Source organism: Lonchura striata, chromosome 6, assembly GCF_050655825.1.
Source record: "Lonchura striata isolate lonStrDom1 chromosome 6, ASM5065582v1, whole genome shotgun sequence".
Taxonomy (NCBI): domain Eukaryota; kingdom Metazoa; phylum Chordata; class Aves; order Passeriformes; family Estrildidae; genus Lonchura; species Lonchura striata.
This window is the reverse complement of record NC_140708.1, coordinates 2,290,356-2,314,196: the sequence shown is the minus strand read 5'-3', so window position 1 is coordinate 2,314,196 and position 23,841 is coordinate 2,290,356. Positions and strand designations below refer to the sequence as shown.

Here is a 23,841-nt window from a genome sequence, read left to right as displayed (position 1 = left end):
CACAAAGCTCCTTTTTTTTGGTGTGTGTTTTCCCAGGTTAGTAGCTGGCTGCTGGTTGGAAAGTTGAGGTGCCTCGTCAACACTTTATGTGCATTCATGAGATAAGGGCAGCCCTGCCTAGGCAAGGCGGCTTTAGAGCCAGAGTAAAGGTTGCTTGCTTAGTCTGGCCAAAATTAGGGGTGGCTTTCTGCCTCGCTGATTCAGTCTGGGTGCTCCTGGCTCCAGGTTGGGAATTACCTAAGAACCTGGCTCCTGATGAGGTGATAGCAGAGGCTCCGGAGGCTCCAAATGAAGCTGTGCTCACTTGTGGACGGGCAAAGGCCCTGTGTAAGAATCCAGTTCTGATGTGGTTTGTGAAGAGAATCACGGGAACTGGGGCTTCTTAGCTGGCCTTTTAAAAGGGTCTTACAAGGAAAGGAGAAAGGTGTGTTATGCTGGCAAAGTGAAGCGTAACAGATCCACTTCCTCCTAATGTTTATGCTGCAAGTAAACCTTAAATGTTATCAACAAGTCTGGTGCTTGAAAAATGAACACGTAGGCAAGGACCTAATAAGGCAAAAACGTGTGCCCTCAGATGAAGGGCAGTACCTGGAAGGTCCCCAGAGAGGACCGGGTAAGCTGGCAGGGTCCAAGCTGTTTAGATGGGATAAGTTTGTGTTATGCTGAGGCCACAGGGATGCCCATTATCAAAGGCTCTTCTTGCAGCTGGAGCAGGCCTTGAGTGTGGGTTTAGAAGAAGAGGGGAGCTGGTCTGGCTGCTCTGCCCAGTCCTGGGGAGCCCACGAGGGATCTGCTCTGTCCCTCAGCCGAGCTGGTTCAGTTTGCTGATCCAGTCAGGAAAACACTGCTTGCTTTTTTTTTTCCCCCTCTGGTTTAGTTTGTTTTTCCAGTTAGCTGCATCAGTGCAAGGGGCAAGGCAGGAGTAAGAGGCTTGGAGAGAGCAAGTGAATTCAGGCTGCTGGTTTTTATTATACTTTTAATGGCTGTTCATGTGGACCACAGGGATACCTGGCTGCCCTGTGACAACGGCCAGGAGAAAGCAGCATTCATTCCCATTGCCCCCCAAGCAGGATGGGAAGCCTGTGAGGGGAAGCACCATGCTGGCACATACCAACATGATCTGGCTCTGCAGAGATCTCACGGCACATCCCGCTGTCTGAAGGAGGCCACAGGGAAGCTGGGGAGGGACTCTTCACCAGCAGCTGTACAATTTGAAGGAGAGGTAATTTAGGTCGGAGGAAACGTTTATTACTGTGAGGGGGTTGAGGCGCTGGCACACCCTGCACAGGGAGGTTTGTGGATGCATATCCCTGGAGCTGTTCAAAGCCAGGTGGGAAACAGCCTTGACCATCTTGGTCTAGTGGGAAGCGCAAAGCAGCAGATTGCAAAAGGTGTATTCCAACTCCTTAACGCTATGTCTCCATGTTGGCGAGTGCCTCAATCAGATGCTGCCAGCCTAGCTGGTCTGTATGGGGCGCTCCTCCCTTTGAGACTCCCACTGACCCAGGGCGCAGCGGTGGAGGCAAAAACCGCCTTGAAGACTTTATTTCCTCCCGGCCAGACAGCGCGATTTGCAGGGCTGAGGGGCCGCAGGGGGCTGGGGAGCCGCAGGGGGCCGGGGAGCCGCGGCTCCGGCCGCTAAAAGCCAAGTCGCGGCCGCCATTTCGCACCCCCTCAGGAGCCCCGGTCCCCACAGCCCCGGCCCCGCCACTGCGCGTGCGCGGGGGCGGGGCGCCGTGCGCGCGTGCGCGGCCCGCCCCTATATAAGGGCGGGAGCGGGCGGTGCCGGGGGCGCCGCATTGCAGACGGGCACGGAGCGAGAGTCATGGCGCGGCCGCTCTTCCTCGGGCTCCTCAGCCTCCTCGGGCTCCTGGCCGCCGGTAAGCGCTGCCCTCCGCCTACCGAGCCCCTTCCCCATCCAGCTTAGCCCCGGCGGGCTCGGGGAGAGCATCTCTGAGCGCCCAGCGTGCGCAGGATGAGGGCAGCGCGGAGGGGGCGAAGGCCGGTCCTAACGCTGATGGTATTCCCGCAGCTGGGCCCGCTCCCGCATCCCGGGCTGTGGGGGTCTCAAGGGGCGGCAGCGATGGGAAGCCTGTGTTTGAGGCGGGGAGAATCGCCCAAAAATAGCGCCAGGGCAAGGCAGGGGGAAGGGGGAGTCCCGGCGAGGATGCGGCCATTCCCGGTGTGGTGGGAAGGACTCGCCGATGGAGCTGCGTGCGACCCCGGCCGGGCAGCTCGGAGCCCACCCGGGCTGTGCGGACCGTCGGGAGCGGCTGTGCCTCCTGCCAGCAGCGCCGGTGATCGCCGCCGCTGCAGGGATAGACGGCTGCTAATCCTCTTGCAGATGGCGGGAGGTTGCCTTTGCTCTTGTGTTTTTGCATTAGGATCTCCTGCTCCGCGTGGAAAATTCCACTGATTTTGCTGCTCGCTGTCTCATTACCTGTTGTCGCTGAGGTGAAAGTGATGGGGGGAGTGGATGATATCTCCCTTTAGCTGTAGGATTCGAGGCCAGGACATGCAGTGCTTGTGTTTTGTACGTTGCAGAAGCTTGACAGACATACAGAAATGATTCATAGTTTGACGAGTGGTAATACACCTTTAGGCTGTGGGATGGAATACCTAGAAAGCCCAGAATGTAAGGGCTTACACAGTGATGGGCAGTTACTTGGAGAATTTTCTTCTAAATTAGATTATTTAATACTAAGGCTTATTTGCTCACAAGTTTAACCTGCAGCATTTCAAAAGTTAGCGGGGAAAAAAATAACCACAACTGGCTGTTTAAAGAATTTAGGAGTAACCAGCTGGCACAGTACAGTAAATAATCCTGCAAAATTTTTCATGATTTTGTGTGAGTCTTGTACTTTATTGTTGTTTTAATGTCATAAAATCATAGAATGGCCTGGGTTGGAAAGGACCTTAAAGGTCATCTAGTTCCAGCCCTCTGCTGAGGACAGGGACACTTTCCCCTAGATGTACTGATAATATTTAATATGCTGGTATGTGGACAGTTTAATGGGTTTTCTCAGACTTTTCAGGCAGGAAGCAAGAAAGCAAATATCAGCTTTCACTCTACATGTTTATGTGCTTTCCTAGTGTCCTTTGAATCTACTCTGCACTGAATTAGCTGCCATCAGTTGCCACTCCTTCTGGGACTACTTCCAAATCGCTGAAATCATTGCAGTTTCTTGTGCTTTGAAAGTGAAAAGGCTTCACCTTGAAGTATCCACCAGCTTTCCCATTAGCGTGGTTAGGGAAATTGTAATGAGAAACCAGTTCAGCAATGAGAGCAATGAGCTTGGCCTACCTGTTAAAGGCATGGCATGCAGCTGAGGACAGCAGGAGACTAGTCAGGCCTGTTTTTCCTTAGGAAATTACTTTTAACACAAATAAACAGCTGTCTTTTTTCACCAGGGCTCTGTTATAAGTGCTCATTGCCTCACCTACCGTGCAGATTTTCCTGAAGATTTTGCTGTGACATCCTGAAACACCGTTTTTGTCTGCCGAGCTCGCTAATTAACTGTGCAAAAATTCAGCCAGCCTTGTCAGATTCTAATGGAGTCACTTGGCTGCCTTACAGGCCGTGAGGGTTTTTGGTTGACCTACTTACAGAGCTTCTGTTCATCTTCCCTTTAAGGGAGACACGGAAGAATTAAAGCAGGGTGTACAGGTCCTGGCATCTCCGCACTACTGATGTGCACTCTGATTATTCCTTGTCTTTGAGGCCAGGCAGGGAGGAGAAAAGCTGGGTGTGCTATTAAAGCAGGAGTCGGTTTCTCTTTAACTGAGTATTTTCCCCCCTTTTGTTGAATTAGAAATTAAAATGGGAGTGGAAAGTAAAAACTTGGAGAATATTATTTTTTTCACATCCCTCCTCGTCTAAAATAGACTTAAAACCTTGTAAGGAAGGCAGATTCAAGTTAATGTGTCATTCCTCTAGCAAACACTGGTCAGAACATGTGGGGACGGGAAATTTGTAGGCTGAGTTAGCTGGGCTTGAATTTTCTTGAGGATATGGATAAAGCAGATAACTGGGCTGTTCTGTAGTTTGCAAGCTTGCTCTGCTATGAATGTGGTTTCTAATAAAAAAAGTGCCAGGCTGGTGCAGCCTGCTGCTGCAGATTAAATTAGGAGAAGAGTGGAATGTGTCTTGTACCAGCAGTGGTGTGTCCAGCGTGACCAGGGCAGTGACTGTCCCCTTGTGCTGAGGGCCACACCTCGAATCTTGTGCCCAGTTCTGGGCCTTCACTACAGGAAGGACACTGAGGTGCTGGAGCGTGCCCAGAGAAGGGAACGGAGCTGAGGAAGGCTCTGGAGGGTAAGTCCAGGTTGGAAATTAGGAGGAATTCCATCTCAGGAGGGCTTGTCAGGTGCTGGAATGAGCTACCCAGGGAGGCGGTGGAGTCACCAAACCTGGAGGTGTTCAGGAAATGTCAGACCTGGCACTCAGTGCTCAGGCCTGCATGACAAGGTGGTGATTGGTCACAGGTCGGATTTGCTGATGTTGGAGGTCTTTTCTGACCTAAAGAGTGCTGTGATGGTACAGAAATAAAGTCTGTGTTTTCTTGGACTGTTTATGAGGCTGTCACATAGCGAAGCTGGTGCTTTGATAGCCCAGCAGTCATGTGCCCTGTGTAAACCTGCCCTTGCACAATCCCCTCCTTGTTTGCCGGGCAGGTATAAATAGAAAGGGTTGCTGTTGGTTGTGTCTGGAGGAGCTGAGCCAGCCCTTCCCAGCAGAGCTGCCCTAGCCCCGGGCAGCCTTTCTGCAGCCTCGGTCTGTGCTTCCGCAGCCTCTGAACACCGAGGTGATGCAGAGGGTGGAGCGAGAGAGAAGGAGCTTGTCACCAAACTCGATGCGTCACCTGATGTCAGCTGAGGCTCTGCTATTTCAGGGAAGGCTTTTCTGGTGTAAAATGCAGGGACATGTTGGTTTTGTATCTGGGGTGGAAGCAGGGCCAGTTACTGCTGCCTGCCATGGGTTTTTGTTTGTGTCTCGTGTAGATCTGATTCTTCAAAGCAGGTTGGGGCAGCGCCTTAGAACTCTACCACATAAAAACAGACTTTGCTTTTTTTTTTTTAAAGGATTTACTCACCTTCTGTTTGTTTTTTTTTTTTTTTTAATGGAGCAGCTTTTAAATGCAATTTGTTTGCTGACACTAAAATATCAGAGTTCCTGTGCAATTAAAAAGGCTGCATTGAAGTGTGTGTATGTATTTTAGGACAGTGCTTTTCTGTATTTGGTCATGGGGCAATGTTTGGTTTCAGTTACTTGATAGCAGATTTTCCCAGTCTTTGTGCCGTGTATATATTTGTCTAGTGAAAAAATAATGATAAATACAGGATTTCTGCAGAGACTCACATGAAATCTGTCCCGTGTCCCCCCAAAAAAACCCTCAGAACAAAACCAGAAAGAATGGAGATGGACCACAAGTATGCCCTAAACATTCTAGAGTATTTCTACAGGCATCTCCTGCAGGGAACAATGTTGCTCATAACTTTATGGGAATATCTTAGCATACTGCATGGAGCCACTTACTCCTGATGACTACCAGGTGCCCTAGAACATCCACTTACCTCTTCTGGATTCTGCCATAGGAAAATCAAATGCAGCAGTCAGGCCTGGCTTGGCAACATCTGGCCAACTTGGAAATTATTCTTTCGCAACCTTTGCTGTTACCTGTGACAATTTACTGGCCCAGTAGAGGTGATTTTACTGTCCCAGCTCATCCAGTTCTCCCTTTAACTTTGCTCATACCTACACACAGGGCTTCTCTTGCCATGCTTGTGTTCTGGTGAGGGAAGCAAAGGAAGGCGAGGCAGTGTGCCAAAATGAGAATGAGCTCCCAACTTTGAGGAAGAGCCTGGTTGTAGTGTTAACTCCAAACTCATTTCTTGCACATCATGCTACTTAGTAACGTTACATACTTGGTTTTTCATCTGTGGATATTTGACAGGAAGATGAAGACTTATTTTTAACTGGAATGCTGGTAACAGCTAGCCACGTTTCTTCCATTTTTAATTCAGATTTTCTGTAATCCCTCAAATGTTATGGTCACTTCACTGCCTCACTAATTCAGAGGCAAAGGAGCCCTTTGGCAAGAGTCACTGGTGTGTGATGCGGTTACAACTTTTGAAGTTTTACTCATTGACTGCCCAGAGAGGCTGTGGAGTATCGAGCCCTTCAGATAACTTCAGGTTGGGGTCATTCCTTCACTTCTTGACACTTTGTAAACTTTGGTGGAGAGAAGTTGATCCTTCTTGACTTAAACACACTTTGCTTTTGCAAGTCTCAAAGGACATGGGGAAAAGTCAGTAACTGGCAGAGCACAGATGGCAGAGGCTGATGCATTTGCTTGGTCTGTAGTGTCTCTGGGAGATAATGATTTTTTTTTTTTTTAGCATTACAAGTAGGACAGCCTGGGAGTAACATCCTTCCTGATGAATAGGTTAATACATCTAGGCAGGCTGGACTGTCACAAAAGCATGAGAGTTGGCAGCACCCTAAGTGATCTTCACATTTTACTTCAATCCATTGAGTTGAACAGCAGCTCAGCACTTTCCTCGTGTATTTTTTCCCCCCAGATTACAGGTTAATTTGTCTGTAACCAAGGGTTTTTCTAGCAGTTGGGTTTGGAGGAGGCTGGAGTTTCCAGGTTGAATTTCTTTGTGTTCTGGATGGTAGTTTTCTGATTCATCCTTTGGCTCTTTAGGGAATCTGGTCTGCCCCCTCAGAATCCCTCTTCATTGACTCTTACATAAGGTGTTAACTTTTAAGTCTCATTTGTAGCTTCAGTGCAGCTTGGGAGGGGATTTCTTAGGATGTTTTTCAGAGAATCTAGAAGAGAAAATTCACTGACTCTCCAGTGGACGAAGAGTGAGACAAATGCTTGAGGGAAGGGAAGGTGTTTTCCCAGAAAGGTTATTGCCCAGCAATTTTCCTGTAGCTGTCCTTGCAGAATGGTAATCCAGACATCATAAGCTTCCTTCCTTTTAGGTTCCTGTTTTCTGGAGAGGAGTGAAGAACTGGGCTGTACTTTCACATGCATGGCTCTATAAGCCAAGTGGAGAAGGTGATATTTTCTGAGGGGACCATCACCTCTACTTCCCAAATTTGTGTTTGTGTGTTAGGATAAACTTGGTAAAGCAAAGGCTTTTTTCTTGTATTGGAGAAGCCACATCTGAAGTGGTTCAGGCAGGGAGAAACCAGTGGAACACCTTGGCCTTCAGAGATAAACTTATTTGAGGCTCTAAAAACTTGCAAGAACTTCAGGAAATGGAGGGGACAGGTCTTGGTGGGCATGACATGTGACTGTTGAGAGCTGATCTACAGAGAAAGGAGAAATCTGTTAAATTGGATAACCTTAGGTGAAAAACAATATATAAAATAAAGAGATGGCAGAGATAACAAAGCAAGTAATTCCTTGGGTTTAGGCATCAGTGTGAGGTAACTGAGGTGCTTTGCTTTCTCTTGGGTTGTTGCTGTGCTGGGAATGTGAAATACCATGTAAAGGTCTCACTCCTTTTGGAGCGAAGAGTTAAAATTCAAAACTATTTGTTCTGAGACAGCACAAGGTCTTAACACACTTTACTGGCATGTGTGCTTTTGTGGTAATGTAAGTTAATATATGAGGGAAAAATTGTTTCATGATTAAATAGGGAGAGCAAGCTAAAAGGGGAAAAGTGGTAACAGTGGAGAGTTTCCAGCTATTGTTTTTCTGAATCTGCAGGATCTGAATAAATGCAGAGTTTTTTAGCTTTGTTTCTCTTTTTCCCAGGATATTGTTGTAATGAAGGTGCATCCTTTCGTATTAGATGTAATATTTCAAACAAAAGTATTTTCCTATAATACAGAACAAACTTGTAAGAATTTAACTATGTTTGAAGTGACTGTGGAAGGTGACAGAAAAGAAGCCATGATTAGTTTGTGTCATCTTTGTTCTGCAGCTGCTCTAAAATGTGCCAGCCACATGTGGCCCTAACAAACAAATTTGTTTAGTCGCTGTTTGACTGGAAAGTTCTGTACTGAAAACATAAAATTTAGAGTTGTCTTGACACACAGCCAGCAAAGCTGATAACTGAAAATAAATCTGAAGCATGATATTTTTGCCGTACATGTAATAATGATCTTATTAAGGCTGTGAGGAAGAAGGAAAAGGACGTTGTGCTGAAGCTGGTACAGATCTGAAAAGTCATACAGTGACAGGATCTTAAAAGTAAAATAATCAAATAAAACCCGAAAGCTCACTAGGAGCCTCATCAAACCATTGCCAGTTACAGCATGAATGCTTCCACTTGGCTTTAAAACACTCACCTAAATCAGGAGTTTGAGAGACTGCTTGCAATAACTATTACTGGAGTTGTATAGTTCAGTTTTGTACTTTACAGTGTGTTTCCTTGTAGGAGGAGTAATTGTCTTTTGATAAAGGCATAGGTTAAAAGCTGTGCTTGTAAATAGTTGGGAATCCTTGATTCCGCTGCTTAAAGTCCAGGTCTTGACTGACTTCATTCAGAGCTTGACTCTGCCTTCCAGAGCCTTCCTACCACTGTTCAGTGCCAGTATCTGAAAGAGAAGAATAACTTTCCCTCAACCAAGTGTATTTTTGTTTATTGTCACCCTGCCAGAGCTGCCAGCTCTTTGGCTGGCCACTCTGACTTTGAAAATTAACTATTCTTAGGGCTTCCAGATCAATAATGCTGGAGTTTAGAATAGGCTGTAAATATTTTGCTAACCATACATTGTTAGAGGCTTTCAGGTCTTACTCCTGCAGTCTCCCAGGCAGTACCAGTGTGCTGTCCTGCTCAAGAATAATATGCAATGAAGGCTTTTTACTGTGACAGAGGCTGACAAGCTTCAAGCTCTTGTGCAAAAAATCAGGCGTGCAAAGCACGTTTTTCTTAAAATAAATGGGTCATTCCTCTGAAGTCCAGTGTAAACAGGCTTTATAAATCAGCAGCTGAGGAGGCTGCAGAATGCCACCTATAGAGCAGTGTTCATCTGGCTGTTGGATGAGTGGTGGCTGTATACCTTGTAGATACACTGGTAATTCAGCTTTAAATCGATCCTCTAATTGCCTACAGCAAGGCATGAGAAATTGGAAAGTGATTGTTCATCTGCTGTAACCTTACCAGAAGCTTCATAGGAATGAAACACCTGAACTCCTGCCTTGTGGCTGACAGTGTAATTTTAGAGTTTTGTGATGTACAAACAGCGTTGATGTAAATAGAACATCTGTACAGCTAATAGGTTGGGTTTATATTTTGTTTTGTTTTAATTTTTGTTAAGTTCTGCAGCAGTGCCTTGTAGGCTTGGACCGTGGTGTATTTCTTCGGAGCCTGCCTGCTCTATGATTTTAGGAGTTGTTTCTTGATTGGTTAGTGCAATGTAGGGCATTGTCTCCTGAAGAAACAGAGTTTATTGACACATAGGATGGTTTTAAAAACTGGGAGAAGTTGGGTGCCAGGTCCAGACAGCACAGTTAAAAAAAAAAAAGAACCTTGGAAATCAGTGAAAACATAATTTGATTCACTTGTCCTACTGCTTGCTCATAGTGCAGATACTTTACATGTCTTTACCAGTACTTGTGTCCAGAAAAGATATTCTGTATCTTACTTGAAAGCTCTATAGGTTACATGGCAGTCCCACATGGGATGGGAGGTAATGTCCAAAAAAAGACTGGTACATTTTTCACCCCCACAGATCTTTCCGTACACGGTTGAAGACCTGGCCAAGAAGAATAAAAAGGGAAGTCTGAATAGATTTAGTGGGTTTAAAAAGTGTGATAGAACATTCCTTAAGAACATTCTTAAAGCTTTCTGTTTATGGTCAGTGTTTTGGTCTGTACCTGCTCTTAAGTCATACATGCAATACCCTGTAAAATTGCTGTGGCTCCTTATCTAATTTCTTTCCTCACTCTGTCACTTGCTGTGTGAGAACAGGATGCTTCATGTGGGTGGAGGAATGCAGACAGTAATCACAAGCTGCTTCAGAGCTGAAGTGCCAGTAGGGCAGGAGAACAGGGAGCTTGTAGCTTTGGCAGTCAGCTGTCTGTAGGTAGATTTCTGTAATGAGCAGTTTTTCTGTTTCAAATCATCTAGTAGTTCTTGTGTGCTAAGCAAAGGGAGTTTTTTTGTATTTTGGGATTTTTAAATTGGTTTTTATGAAAGGTGGATGATGGGGGAATGGACTGCTGAGGTGCTGAGCCTTGGGAAATTCAACCTTTACAGCTTTTACGTTTATTTCTTCTTTTACTCTGTAACCTGTGCTTGGGACAGGCCAAAAATTTCTGGATTGAAATGTCCTTAAAAACATGAATGAACAGGTAGCTATTTTTGCAGCTGAAAGGCTGATTCGGTTTGCTCTCTCTGGCAGCCGTGGCAAGCCCTGTGCTGTGGCAGAAGGAGTGCGCGAAGGGGCCGGAGGTTTGGTGCCAGAGCATTCGCACGGCGTCGCAGTGCGGGGCAGTCAAACACTGCCAGCAGAACGTCTGGAACAAGCCTGCCGTGGTAAGTGCCAGCCCCTGAGAGCCCCCAGGCCCACCTGGGGCTCAGGTGGCTGCTGGCCACATGCTGAGGAAGATTTCTCAAGTCTCTGATGGGAGTTAAGTGCTGCATCAGACTCTGCCGAGGTTGCCAAGCTGTAATTTGGGTGCTGGATGGAGGTTGCTTTTCACTGCGCTGCCTTGCACAACTTGTCTACTGACTTCTCCCATGACCTGTTGCCCAATCACCCAGCAATGTATGGAATGGAGCTAGTGGATTTCACGTGTTCCTCTGTATTATTACTGACTCCTAATTCATAGGAGTCTTTTCTGAGCTTGCGCAATTATTACAAAAGGCTGTGTATTTCTTTAGGTCTTTCTCAAAGGTTAAAGTTCCCAGAAAGATGCACCATATGCTAAATTATGGAAGGCATGACAGTAGATATCATTGCAAATGTTACATTTAGTACAGTTTTTCATGTTGCATTTGCGCTAAATATGAGGTGTAGCTGTAGTTTGGGTATTGTTTCATAGTTTTCTTGGGGGGAAATGGGTGTTTTACTTACAGATGCATTCAGTCCACATTGGCTATGTCTGGAAAGAGATACTTTAATTTAAGGAAAAGTAGGGGAAGGGAGGAATATCAGAGCACAATTACTTACTACTGTGATTACTTAATGATTGAAGCAGCCTGAAGTGAAGTGTGAACTCTGAAGGAAAAGGTAAAAGGAAAAGGTGTCTTGGGGCAATCAGCTTTGTATTTCAAGGGGCTGGGAGGTGAAATGAACAAGTGGTAACATGCCAGCTTCTTCATACAACATTGGTTTACTGTCGAAACTGTAGCAGGACATGCTTGAAATAGCCTCACTCTTTGTTTGAAAATACCTCTTCCCACCCTGACCTCAACCAATATTTCTTCCTTAATTCCTGATGTAATGTTTGCTCTTTGTGGTGTTGTTCACACTCTGCTCTCACAGACAATTCTTTCTCCAAGTAACTCTGTGCTTCTCTCTCCAGAGCAGTATTCCCTGTGACTTATGTAAGGAGCTTGTGACGGTTGCTGGCAAAATTTTAAAGGATAATGGCACTGAGGTAGGCAGAGCTCCTTTTCACCTCACCCCAAAACACTGCTTGGTTTCAAGATCTCATGGTGAGGGGGTGGAAGAGTAGTCTGTGTTGTTTTCCTAACATAAGCAGCAGATGTTGAAAGGGACTAGAGTGCATGAGGAAAGGCTTTTAAATAGCCTCTGCTGGTTTAGAAATTAGCAAATTCTAGAGCCTCCTGTGCCTTAACACATCCCTGATTGACTGTAGCTGCTTAATGAAGTTGTTCTTGTGTCAGTGGGGCACCAATATTAAAAGGTGGAGTACTGCAGTCTCTAGGAGTGGGTGGTTACACCAGTTGGCCTTTGTTTTGGTTTGTGGGCACTGCTTCCCTTTTTCTGTTGTCAACCGGTGAGGACTTTGTATACAAACAAGTCACTGTCCCATGAGCCCAGAAGTTCACTTTCTCCTCTTAATTGTAAGTGTTCTGTTCTGGTGAGGCTGGGCTGTGCAGGCATGACATGTTTGTTCTGTGGCAGGGTCTCATTGAAGGCCCAGAAGTGGGGAAAATGTATCTAGTATAGTTAGAACCTCATTCTAGTTTTGCTTGTTGCTACCTGGACCTACTTGAGTCCGAGGTGCTTGTATTGTGCATTTTGGGAATGGAAGGAGCATTTGAGAGAGAGATATAATCTGTCTCTGCTCACCTCATCTTTCATAGGATGAGATCCGCTCTTACTTGGAAAAGACGTGTGAGTTCCTTCCTGACCCAGGCCTCGTCTCTGAGTGCAAAGAAATTGTGGATTCCTACCTACCAGTTATCATGGATATGATCAAGGAAGAGCTCGTAAGTAGATAATGATTTTCAGCTGTTGGTATTAAAAGTTGTGCTCCTCTTGATGCCAGAATTTCTCTTCTGCCTCAGATTCTGCATATGATTCTTCAGTCCTTTGTGTATTGCTGGTACTGTTAGTTTGAAGACTCCTTCTTTGCTATGAAACATTTTCCCTGTCTTACCATGTTTCAGCTGAATGACTCTACTCTGAACTTTATAAAATGACATCAGTTTGGAGCTTTATGTGTGTATCTTGTCTCCCCCAGGATAAACCTGAGGTTGTGTGCAGTGCCCTTGCTCTGTGCCAGTCCCTTCAGAAGCACCTTGCAGCAATGAAGCTCCAGAAACAGCTCCAGACCAACAAGATCCCAGAGCTGGATTTCTCTGAGCTGGCATCTCCATTCATGGCTAACGTGCCTCTTCTCCTTTACCCTCAGGACAAGCCCAAGCAGAAACCTAAGGTAAGCCTAAGACTAAGGGCTGTTCTAGCATAGACCATATGTATAATCTTGGACTAAGTTCTACAGTGTGTAAAGGCAAGTCTTGTGCTGTGCTGTTGCCATACAGGACTGTTGTAATCAAGCAGATCTTGTTGGAAACAATTTCTTCTGAGAGAAAGCTTGGCACCGGGGTTCAAAGGAAGAACAACTCTCCCATATTTTGAACAACCTGCAAGCTGTGCCCCTCAGGGCATTCGTTTGTCTCTGATCGTAGGGGTGACAGACTGGATTAGCAAAGAACAGATAGCTGACAAAGGGGAATAGATGAGGCAATGAACTTGGGTGCAGAGGCTGAGAGTTGACAGCAAGCAGGAGTGTGGGAATTGAGCAGTGAGTGGGCTGAGAACGAGCTGCTGTGGGTGGAGCAGGTAAGATCTATGCCAGATTTAGAAACCTCCTCACTGTGGTCTGTAACAAAACCAAGAGATTTGAAGATTTGGTATCTTAACTATTATCTGGGCTTTGGGGCCAAGTAGGCACCTAATCTCCATCTAGTGGCTGGTGCACACAGCAGCACTAGCTCATCTCCCTGCTAGTTCAGGCTTCAAAGGATTCTCCAGAGTATTTATTAAGGTTTGTACAGAGCTCAGAATAGCTTGTAAAACTTGGTAGTAACAGGAGCTTCCAAACCATGTCATGTGAAGTTGTGTCAACTTGAGTTTCCTTTTACTCTTTGTCCAGGCGAGTGGGGATGTGTGCCAGGATTGCATTCAGCTGGTCACTGATGTTCAGGAAGCTGTGAAGACAAACTCCTCTTTTGTGAAGTCTTTGGTTGCTCATGCCAAGGAGGAGTGTGACCGTTTGGGACCTGGGATGTCTGATATGGTAAACTGTCCTTTTTTATTGAAAAACTCTGTTCATGTAAGCAAACATAAAACAGTTTGTTCAGTGCCTTAATCCCCTGATCATATTCTCTATTTAATATCACAAAGGAGATGCTGTTGCATGTGTTAACACAGTGTAACAATAGCAACACTGAAATTGTAAACTTCGTGGTCAGTAAGGTTGGGTGTAGGATATGTGGGACTGGGGAGGAGCAGGAGGACTCCAGATTGCTTCTAGCCCTTAAAGGCCTTTTTCACAAAAATGGTCTGGGTGGGTAATGTGGTTGTATCAATGGGGGCTGGGGCTTTTTGCCCTGAGAGGATGAGAAAAGGTTAAACAGTTACCTGTGCAGCAGTATTGTAACCTGAAATGCCATCTTGTGTTTGGGCCAAGCTCTGAAAGACCTATTGTTATGCAGTAGAGCAGGTAAATAAATACCTTGAGTTGTATTAGAAAATTCTAGATGAACTCTACAGCATGAGTGGTTTGGTAGTCATGAGACTTTCTTTTCCCACTTTCTGCAGTGCAAGACCTACATCTCTGAGTATTCTGACTTGGCCATCCAGATGATGATGCACATGGTAAGATCAGCAGAGTGCACTATTTGCTCTCAGTTAATTTTTCTGGCTTGTGTAGCTAACTTCTTTGGAAACAGGAAACATGCACTGCTGTAAAACTCTGGGGAGAGCCCTTGCTCTCTAAGTCTTGGTGTTAATGCTTTGGTGTTTTTTGAATAGTAATTTCAGTTTTAGGATGTTTTCTTTAGTATGTTTCTTTCCATTTTATAACCACTTCTTCAGTGCAAAAGGCACTCTAATATTTTGAAATATAAAAATACATTACACATGTTCCTTTATATTCTTTTATCTCAGTCCTGTGCTTACACCACTTCCCCCTCCCCCAAATACTGTGTTAAGGATGTAAGAGTTGGCTTTGTCACAGTATTGCAAAATTAGTTCACGTGTGAGAGATAAGGTATCTCCTGAAAGCAAGGCTACACATCCTTCTGGAATTACTGTCTGAAGGTTCCTGCTCTCTGGGCTCTTGACAGGAGCCATGGAAAGTGAGTGGTACCTTCTGCAGCAGCATATATCTGCCTCATACATAGCACCTCTTTATCCAGAGAGCTGAGAGCCTTTTAAAAAAATGGCTAAGCCTTTCCTTAGAGCAGTCTGTAGATGCCACAGGTGGCATGACAAATTACAGGTGACTGTGTGGCTGTCTTGAACCTGAATTTGGCAACACAGTGGCCGGCCTTTTTTTGTTCCTAGTTGCTATAGGCTACTTAGAAGCTCATCCTTTTTCTTAAACATTTGAGGGGGAAGTCGGTGTTTGTTCCAACAGTTTCTCATTCTAAGCTTTGCAATGCCGTGTGTTATTAATATCTGAAATTGGAATATTACTACCCTTTGTGTGCATCTGAGTGTTGTCCAGACTCTCTGGAGGTAGTCTTGCCCAGGTTGCTTTTAATAACTGCAGATGAATAATGCTGGTTAGCACTGTGCAGTTAAATGTGAGTTGCTGTAGCTGAGGATCTTTGGGGTGGGACTGTGTCATATTCCATTATCTTTGTGGAAAGAATATATGCAGTTCCTAGTGCTTGATGTGTTTTTTTTTCTCTTAACTGTTATCTTCAATTTCTCCTCTCTTCCTCTGTCTCCAATCTCCCCTGTCAACAGAAGGATCAGGTAGGTGAGCAACTTGCCTGTGGTGATAGCCTGCTTGTAGTTCACCCTTTGCTCTTAAAGGGCTTGTAGTTCACCCTTTGCTCTTAAAGGGCTTGTAGTTCACTTCTTGCTCTCTTAGCTGTACACTTGGTGTGATTGTGCTCAGTGCTGACAGATACAAGGGATATTTATGTGGTTAAAATGGAGGAAGACTAAAGGCTTCCTCCAGTGCATCAGTCCAACTTCCAGCTCCAGATACCACTTTGTGCTACCAAGATTTCAACTGGATTATGCTTTGGCCAGTAGAGCAGAAAATATCCTCCCTCTTACAGAAGAAGGATAGATGTGAAAAAAGCATGCCAGTGGCTACTGACAGCTGCTGGTTTAAAGTCTGGGCTCAAAAGGGCTTGAACAAAGCTGTTCCCAGGTCTTTCCTTGGTTAACTTTTAAATCTAGGACAGTGGTATAGATCTTTGAAGTATATGAACTGAAAAGGTGAAGGCTTCCTAGAGGAATTTGGACTTTTAATTTAACCTGTCCTGTAGGACCTTGTGTCTGTCACCCCTCTGTTAGGGAACGTGTGTGTATGTGGGTGTTGCTGTAACATTAATACCTGGAAATGCTTCTTACAATGCATGAACCAAAGGGCTTGACTTAAAGGTGCTGCCTGGAGTAGTCTGAAGCAGCACAGTGTCTCTGAAGTGCTGCTTTTGCCTGTGCATGAGACTGTGGCATGATGTATTACATGATGTATTAATATTAACTCTGGGATAAGCCTCTGCTGTAGGAAGCTTGGAACAGGGTGAGATGTGATCTTCTAATTACCTGTAGAGCCAGGGGTGTCTTTTTCTAGCTTAAGTAGACTTTAGGTGGGAAAATGCAAGTTTTGTGTCTCACTCTGTACAGCCCTTTTCACTTTGGGTGTCCTCCTTAGAATGGTTTTCCTCATGTCTGACATTTCTTTTTGTGTGTTTAGTAATCTATGTTCCAAAAAAGAAATGCATGAAGAGTGTATTTCTTTGACTAAGAAAGCCTTTTTACAGACTTGGTTTCTGTTTGCTGTTTTCTCTTACTGTGAGAGCACTGCAAGTTCAATTGTTGCAGCACAAATGGTTAGACTTGGGTTTTAACAAGTTCAACTTTTGTTTCTTGTAGGCTGTGTTCAGTAATGCAAGAAACTGTTTCTGTTTGCAGAATGTGATGTTTCTGGCAGCTTTAAAGAAGGTAGTTTGTGGATGAGGAAGGAGTTGCTTCTAGGCTTCTCTTTCAGCTTTTGGCCTCTTCTGTGATTACTCAAAGCTGGGAGCAGCTTTGTGGATGCAGCTCTGACTTGCTGCTGGTGGCTTGTTCTGGTGCTCTTAAGTCAGCTCCTCTTGAAGAGCTTGTGAAGTGTGGCTCCTGGGATGTGTTGTTTTAAATGGGTTTTTTAACCTCTTCCTCTTGAACAGGAACTGCTAAATTCCATCCAGTAGCTGTCCTGCCTATAACCTTACCAAATGCTTTGGCAATACTTGAAGTAGAAGTAGTCATGAAACTTTAAGTTCTGTTGGAGCCTTTCAAAATTTTGCTCTCTGTGCCTGCTCACAGGCTCTGTAGAAAGGGCAGAGACTTCTACACTTTTAAAAACTGTGCTTGTACATCTCTTTCCAGCAACCAAAGGACATTTGTGCCATGGTTGGGTTCTGCTCTTCTGTGAAGTCTGTTCCCCTTCAGCCTCTGGTGCCAGCTCAGGTGGTTCATGAAGTGAAAATGGAAATTGTGGAGGTAAGATGGGCTTTTTGTACTTTGCTTTCCTTTTTGCTTTAGTGTACAAACTAGGTGAAAAAGATGAGCTTTCATGCACAGTTCAAGTCTCCCTGCATATAAATTCCTGGCCTTGTTTTGTTTCTGATGCTGATTGATTTGTTTGAACAGCAGAGCCTACACTGAAGCACAGCTACAAGGTAATGCTTCAGGATTGAAAGGAGAACTTTTGTTCCAGCAGTTCTGTGTGCCACCTTAAATGTAAATTCTCAGTTTGTGTTTTGCTTTTAGTTTGGAGTAATGCTTTGATCCCTTTTAAAAATGGGCAGCACTCTTCATGTGCAGATGAGGGATCAGAGTCAGAATGCTGAAGCTCCGAGTTCGAAGAAGCACCTTGGCTTCTCCAAAGGGTATTTTTGCAAACAGGAGGGTGCTCTCAATTCTAGGAAATGTTGTCCTCTATTAATGTATTTTAAAAACCACTATGTATTTCCCTTGACTTCTGTCTCTGTGGGATTGCTTATTTCTTTGTGTCTACTAAATTCATTTCCTTGTACAGCCTGGGGGTTGTAGTCTGAAAATTAGTCATACAAAATACCTGTTCATTCAGCCAGCCTTTTTACTGAGACCTTTGAGGTTGGTTTTAGGTTCTGTGTGACCTTTTGAATACAGCCTGAACTGAGGAGCTAGTTAAATGCTGTTAGGAATTGTCCCTGTCAGATGTGGTCCAGTGCTGATTTATTGTGTGTGTATTTTTTCTGTTTGCTCAGAAGGCCTCAGTTCAAGAGAAGACTTTTTCCTTGTGTGAGATCTGTGAGACCATGGTGAAGGAAGTCACTGGCCTCTTGGAGAGCAACAAGACAGAGGTGTGTGAGTGGTGGGCATTGTACCCCTTCCTAGGCTTTCCTGAGATAGGGCTGCACTGAAAGAGGAAGGAAAGTCAATTTTATTGCCTCTTTTCACAACAGCAACATTTCTATCCTGGGTGGGACAGAAAAGATGTGCATATGAACAGAGTCAAAAATTCTGTCCCTCATTTACTCCTCCTGCTCTGTGCTTCAGGAGGAGATTGTTCATGAGATGGAGGTGGTCTGCCGCCTGTTCCCGGGAAGTGTCAAGGACCAGTGCAAGGACTTCATCGAGGTCTATGGCCAGGCTGTGATTGACATGCTCTTGGAGGCAACAAATCCTGAAGCTGTGTGTGCCATGCTGAAATGCTGTGCAGCCAGCAAGCTTCCCCAGCAGCCAGGTGGGTGATGAGGGGTCTGTGGTGTTCAAAATGAGCTGGTTCACCTGTGGTGAGATCTCTTTTGAGGACACTGCTGATACTGCCTCCTTTCTTCTCTTTCTCTTTACCCAAGCACTGATGTTTGGTTTGGTTTTTATTGTCCTTCTCAGTGGTCGTGAAACCTGCAGGTGGCTTCTGTGATATCTGCAAGATGGTGGTGGCTTATGCAGACAAAGAGCTAGAGAAGAATGCCACGACAGCTGAAATCGAAGCTTTACTGGAAAAAGTCTGTCATTTCCTGCCAGAGTCTGTCAGTGAACAGGTAAGGTGTTTGTGCAGGAGGCGGACTAAAAGCCATGCTCTTGGTGGCTGGGAGCTGTCCCTGTTGATTTGTTGGGTTTACACAGGTCCTAACAGTGACAGTTATGATTAACCTCATTTTCTGAGCGTTTCATCTGATATTTTGTCTATATGCTAATTTTAGGTCCGTCTCACAAGTGTCTCTGCTTCTGCTATAAATGTCCAGGTACCCCTAACAGAGGGCTCCATGTTTGGCCAAATGCCTTGTCTCTGGCTGGAGACAAACTGTCCACAGGTGCAACTGGGACTGGCTTGTGTCCAGCAACCTGATCCTTCACAGGTTTTTCCCTTTACTGATTAGCACCGAAGCATAGCAGCTTCTCCTGTCCAGTAGAGCAAAAGAAAAAAAAAAAAACGGGGGGAAGGGCTTGTTCTGAGGCAGCTGAATGACCTTGCAGTGTGGCAGCCTGCCTTCCAGTCAGGGCAGGGCAGGTGGAGATGAGCAGGAGGATGAAACACAGAATCCTGGTGTGGTTTGGGTTGGAAGGGACCTTAAAGGCCAACCTTAATTCCAACCCCCCTGCCATAGGCAGGGACATCTTGCAAAGTATTTGGAAAAGCTAGAGAGCAGCTTCTCTCATTGGTTTTTGTAACAGCCTTCTCTGCTAAAGGCTGGGAAGAGTTTGGGGTGCAGGGGCTTTAGGTTTGCTCAGTTCCCATACTTGGGAATTGGCAGGCCCTTGAATAGATGTCTGCTTTTGAGGGTCTGAATTGACTGGCTGGATTGTTGTACTAATTTGCAGTCAGGAAAGGCTTGCCTGGAAATTCTCTTGAGAACAGTGGGTGGGAACAGTTGAAGGCTTTTTTTTTTTTTTTCCCAACGCTGATCCTGTTCAGGGGATTAATGAAGTAATTGAAAGTAGGCTGGTGTAATTCCAGCCTGTGGGACACCTGTTAGACCACTGATATCAAGATTTACCTGACAATCTTATTAGGTGGCTGCTGAGTGTCAGCAAGTGGCAGCTACTTGTAAGTTTACTGGGGATAGAATATAGGAGCTTAAAGCAGCTGTGGAACAGCTCTTCCTGCTGGGAGGCTGTTTAATAGCTGTGGTTGGTTTATTAATTGGTGCTGTTTGTCTCTGCTGAGAGCAGCAGCATCTTCCTCAGCTCTGGAGCCAGCCTCTCCACTAGAGGGAGAGAGGCTGTTCTGGCAGGAAGTGCTCCTGCTGCTGCCTTGTCTGAAGGAATAACTTGAGTACAAGTGCCTGGGAGTCCTTGCTGCTGTCCTGCTCAGGAAGTTTGTCTCCAGCTGGTTCTGTGTGCTTTCCTCTTGAGACAGGCGTGATCTCCACGATCAGAGATGAAGCTTTGCTGTCAAAGCTTCTTCTGCTTAGTTCTTTTCCCAAACCTGTCCTGTTTGGTTCTTTTCCTTGTGACCCCTTATCTCCTCGTAGTGTGTCTGCAGGCAGGTATGAGCAGAAACAACAATGTAGTTGTGTGATTAGTGCCTGACTCCTTTGCCATGTGCAGAGCTGAAGTCTCTGCTTTGTCCTTGTGGAGTGTGTTGTTGGGGTGTTTGGGGTAGCATACAGGCCTGCCTGCTGCAGACCACACATTCCTCTGCTTTCAGAGGCTCCAGCAGGAGAATCTCTCACTCTGTGTTTTGTTACAGTGTGTGCAGTTTGTGGAACAATATGAGCCCGTGGTTGTGCAACTCTTGGCAGAGGTGATGGATCCCACTTTTGTTTGCACTGTGAGTATTGCATTGCTTTTATTGAGGGCAGGCTCTGATACAGTCGTGCCTACTGTCCTGGGTGCCTTTCAGTGCCCAGCATGCAGAAACTCTGCTGGAATCAAAATCAGCACACTGAATGCTTGGAGCAAGCCCCTTGTGCAAGGCCTGGGGCATCCTGAATGGACAGATGTCTGACTGCCAGCCCAGTACAAGGCAGGGCAGCAGCAGAGAACTGCCAGGGGTTCAGTGACAGCCCTCGATGTGGTGGGAGGGAAAGTGACATTTCTTGAGAAAAGTCCCTCTCTAGAAGATTGTTTTTCATGACTTGATATGAAGGAGTTCCAGTAACTTAACTCTGCCCTGGCTCAGGTTATGTGGCTGCTGGTTCAGCTGCAGGTGTGACCTCAGCGTGAGCTCCTGCAGCTGCCTCAGTGCAGCTTCCACACTCCCTCAGGTGGGAGCTCAGACACAAGGCTGGGCTTGAGCTCTCTTGGTGCAGTTAGGAAGGTGCTGACTCTGCTGCTGCTCTTTTCCCAGAAACTCGGAGTCTGTGAGTCGGCTAAAGAGCCTCTCCTGGGGAATGATGCCTGTGTCTGGGGTCCAGGCTACTGGTGTAAGAACATGGACACTGCTGCTCAGTGCAACGTATGTAAAACAGCCTTCTGCCTCCGCTTTCCTGCTGACCTTTGGCAGCTCCTTCTGAGCTATTTTTGGCTTTTACTGCACTTCAAAGTGGATGAACTCCAGTTCTAAATAAGCAAAAGGGTACTAGTTTGATTAGAGAGTGTTTCACAGCTCTTAGCTTTCTCAAAGCTGACTTTCCTCTCCTTTTTGTGACCCACACCTGTGTGCCAGTATTTCAGAATGTATAGTAAGGTAGAGTGTCAGCTTTATATTTAGTCAGTGCTCCTGCAGCCACCAGACCATGTCACAATCTCTCAGCAGGTTCTAAAAATTGGCTTCCAGTATTGCTTTTTCTGCCAGGCCTTAGTGGTTAAGGGTCATCAGCCTTCTTTCCTAGAGCTCCTGGCTGATGTGGCTCAAAATGTTATTTATTCTAGTCCTCTCTGAAATCACTTACTGTAAGGAAAACAAATTTGCTCCCAAGATCTTGGCTCAGGATAAGGTGTTGAGCTGCTTGTTTGCAAACTGGCTTTTTTCCACTAATATCAGCTATTTCTTCCCCTTTAGGCTGTTGATCACTGCAAACGTCATGTGTGGAACTAGAAGAAGAATTTCCTGTTCTGAAAGTTTGCCATGGCTCTTAGGAAATGTGGGCCGAGGTTGGCGGAGAGCTGTATCTCACCTGTCCCTCCTCTCTGCCTCATTAACAATTTGACCTTCAAGTTCCTTTGTTGTAACTCTTCTGTAGCAGTGCTGCTGTTGAAGGATCAGATTTTCATTGTTGACTTAAAGATATTTCTGATTGTACAGTTTAACCCATTATGCTCCTAAAAATAGTCAGTGTGTTGTAGATTTTTTTTTAATTGGTAGGGCTGAAGTGTTTTTGTTCTGGGAGGAATGACAGAGATGGTGAAATGAGACATGGCTCTTATCTTTTAATTAAAAAAAAAGAGCAAGATAGCAACTAAACTTTCAAATGTCTTTCTGTAGGCAGCATTGGGAAGATTTTACATGCTTTGCATTTTTAACATCTGGCTGGAATGTTTATTTTCTGTGTCTGGGAACTCTAAGGGATAATGTCGAATCTGGGAATCCTTTTGGCTGGAATTTTCAAAGCTCTGCAGATGCAGAGGGAGGGGGCTTTGTGTGCCCAGCTAGCTTTCAAAATCACTGGTAGTTAAAAAGATGCATTTGAATGATCAGCCTTTTGCATTTGAGTGACCACACTTGTTGCTCATGGTGTTGTTATAGCTAAGAAAAACCCTCCCTCAGCCTTTGATCACATCTTTCTGATTTCCTTGGACTGCACAGGTGTTCTGCTGCCAAGCCCAGTCCAGTGGGATGTCAGTTTCCTGAAGCATGCTGGTGTACCTGAGCAATGACTCCCTTTTTTCTTATCCTAGTTGCTCATTTCTGCTTGGTCTTGCAGCTTCCCACAAGCAGCCAGCTGGGTGCTGAGGAGGTGGCATGAGCTGTCACTGGATGATGGAGGAGGATCGTGTCAGCAGGAGCTGGGAATATGTCAGAGGGAGCTCAGCACTGAGGGTGGAATCTGTGGAAAAAATGGGTTTTATTGTAACCTGTTTGTTCCTTGATTCTGCTTTTTCTCTCACAGCATATTTCAGTCTAGAACCTGAGAGGTGCTGTGAGGTCTGGGGGCACCTCCCACTGCTGCCCACCCTCTCACTAACACCCTTGTGAGTAACTGGAGGTATGAATTGTTACCCAGAGTTCCCATTTCTGTTGGGAAATGCAGCAAGCAGAGGTGGCAGGTGGTAGGAGCACTAAAGTAGCTATTTAAAGCTCTACTGGCACGCTTGACAGCCTGCCTTTCCACTTAAATGACCTAAAATCCCCCCCAAAAAGGCCTTCAAGGCAGGCTTGCTATCCTGGGAACATGGCAGGCCCTTGATGTGAAGGGTCCTGGGGCATGAGAATCCTGCTTGTGTTGCTTGGGATGGGCCTTGCATTGGGTGTGCACTTCTGATCAAGTTAATTCCCAAAGTCAGAGGCACTGAAGGAGCTCTGAGGAGACCTTTGGGAAGGAGCAGCTGGGCAGATGTGGAGCTTTGAAAATTCCAGTCCTGTGCAGAAGGATGCTGGTAACTCCTGCTGCTCCTGTCGTGTGTGGGGCGTGCAGGAGCTCCAGTAACAATGCTGTAGCAGGAAGTAGAGTATTTTTAATTGGAAAACCACTGGACTTCAGGTTTTTAGTTGATTTGTGTGCATACTAAAAGCCTGGGCAATGCTGACAAATGGCAACAGAGGTTGTACTCCTCTGTTTCCTGACTGCTGAAGCTCTCATGGTGTTAAGAGGAAAAAAAAAAAATGGAAAATTTCCCCTAAAGACATAAAATGCCTGCAGCTTTCTGTCCTGGCAGACTTGTGTAGTGGTTCTGGTGGTGTATCCCAGCTGGGGCAGATGGAGCAGATAGGAGATGGGCTCTGTCCCCGGCAGCGCTGCCCTGAAGGGACGAGTTGTATGACACATCAGAATAAGGGTGGCACTTGGTGTTTTAAACTGGATGGTGTGGATCTTTCTTGGGGGGAGGTGGGGCTGCATTGGCAGGTTAGGAAGGTTTTATTTTCCTGGGGTTTTTAGAAGGATTCATGCTGGGCAAGGTGAACCAGGGGAAGTCCTGTGCTGCTGCTGGGAGTCCCTTTAGTTTTCTCCCTTCCTGTGGACCGTGGCACCTGACCTGCTTGAGTCATGCTGGGGGGACACTGTGCAGTTGCTTTCTAAAGAACATTGTCTTGATTTTTTTTTCTTTTTTTCTTTTTTTTTTTTTTTGGTTTTTTTTGCACAAAAGCTTCCTTAATGAACAATAAAAACTTCTGTAAACCGATAAGTTTGTGTTTA

General features: G+C 45.6%; 1 protein-coding gene across 4 annotated transcripts; it reads left to right on the top strand.

The window, feature by feature from the left end:
• Positions 1-1,788: 1,788 nt before the first annotated feature.
• Positions 1,789-23,830, top strand: LOC110469893 (prosaposin). Of its 4 annotated transcripts, none has more exons than XM_085583776.1 (15): positions 1,789-1,880; positions 10,370-10,503; positions 11,496-11,570; positions 12,244-12,369; positions 12,624-12,818; positions 13,539-13,682; positions 14,207-14,263; positions 16,505-16,573; positions 17,000-17,113; positions 17,866-17,958; positions 18,155-18,341; positions 18,491-18,642; positions 20,295-20,375; positions 20,895-21,002; positions 21,549-23,830. In XM_085583776.1, the coding sequence occupies exons 1-15, from the start codon at positions 1,826-1,828 to the stop codon at positions 21,582-21,584; spliced, it is 1,626 nt and encodes a 541-aa protein (XP_085439902.1). In that variant the 5' UTR covers positions 1,789-1,825; the 3' UTR covers positions 21,585-23,830. The 4 variants fall into 4 exon arrangements, with proteins under 4 accessions (XP_085439902.1, XP_085439900.1, XP_021384777.3 ...); XM_085583774.1 differs by having other exon boundaries at positions 17,863-17,958; XM_021529102.4 differs by lacking the exon at positions 16,505-16,573.
• Positions 23,831-23,841: the final 11 nt, after the last annotated feature.

Coding starts and splice junctions, on each gene's coding strand:
- LOC110469893 (XM_085583774.1), top strand. CDS start 1,826: ATGGCGCGGCCGCTCTTCCTCGGGCTCCTCAGCCTCCTCGGGCTCCTG. Junction 12,819..13,538: donor AGCCCAAGCAGAAACCTAAG/GTAAGCCTAAGA, acceptor CTCTTTGTCCAG/GCGAGTGGGGATGTGTGCCA. Junction 13,683..14,206: donor GACCTGGGATGTCTGATATG/GTAAACTGTCCT, acceptor CACTTTCTGCAG/TGCAAGACCTACATCTCTGA.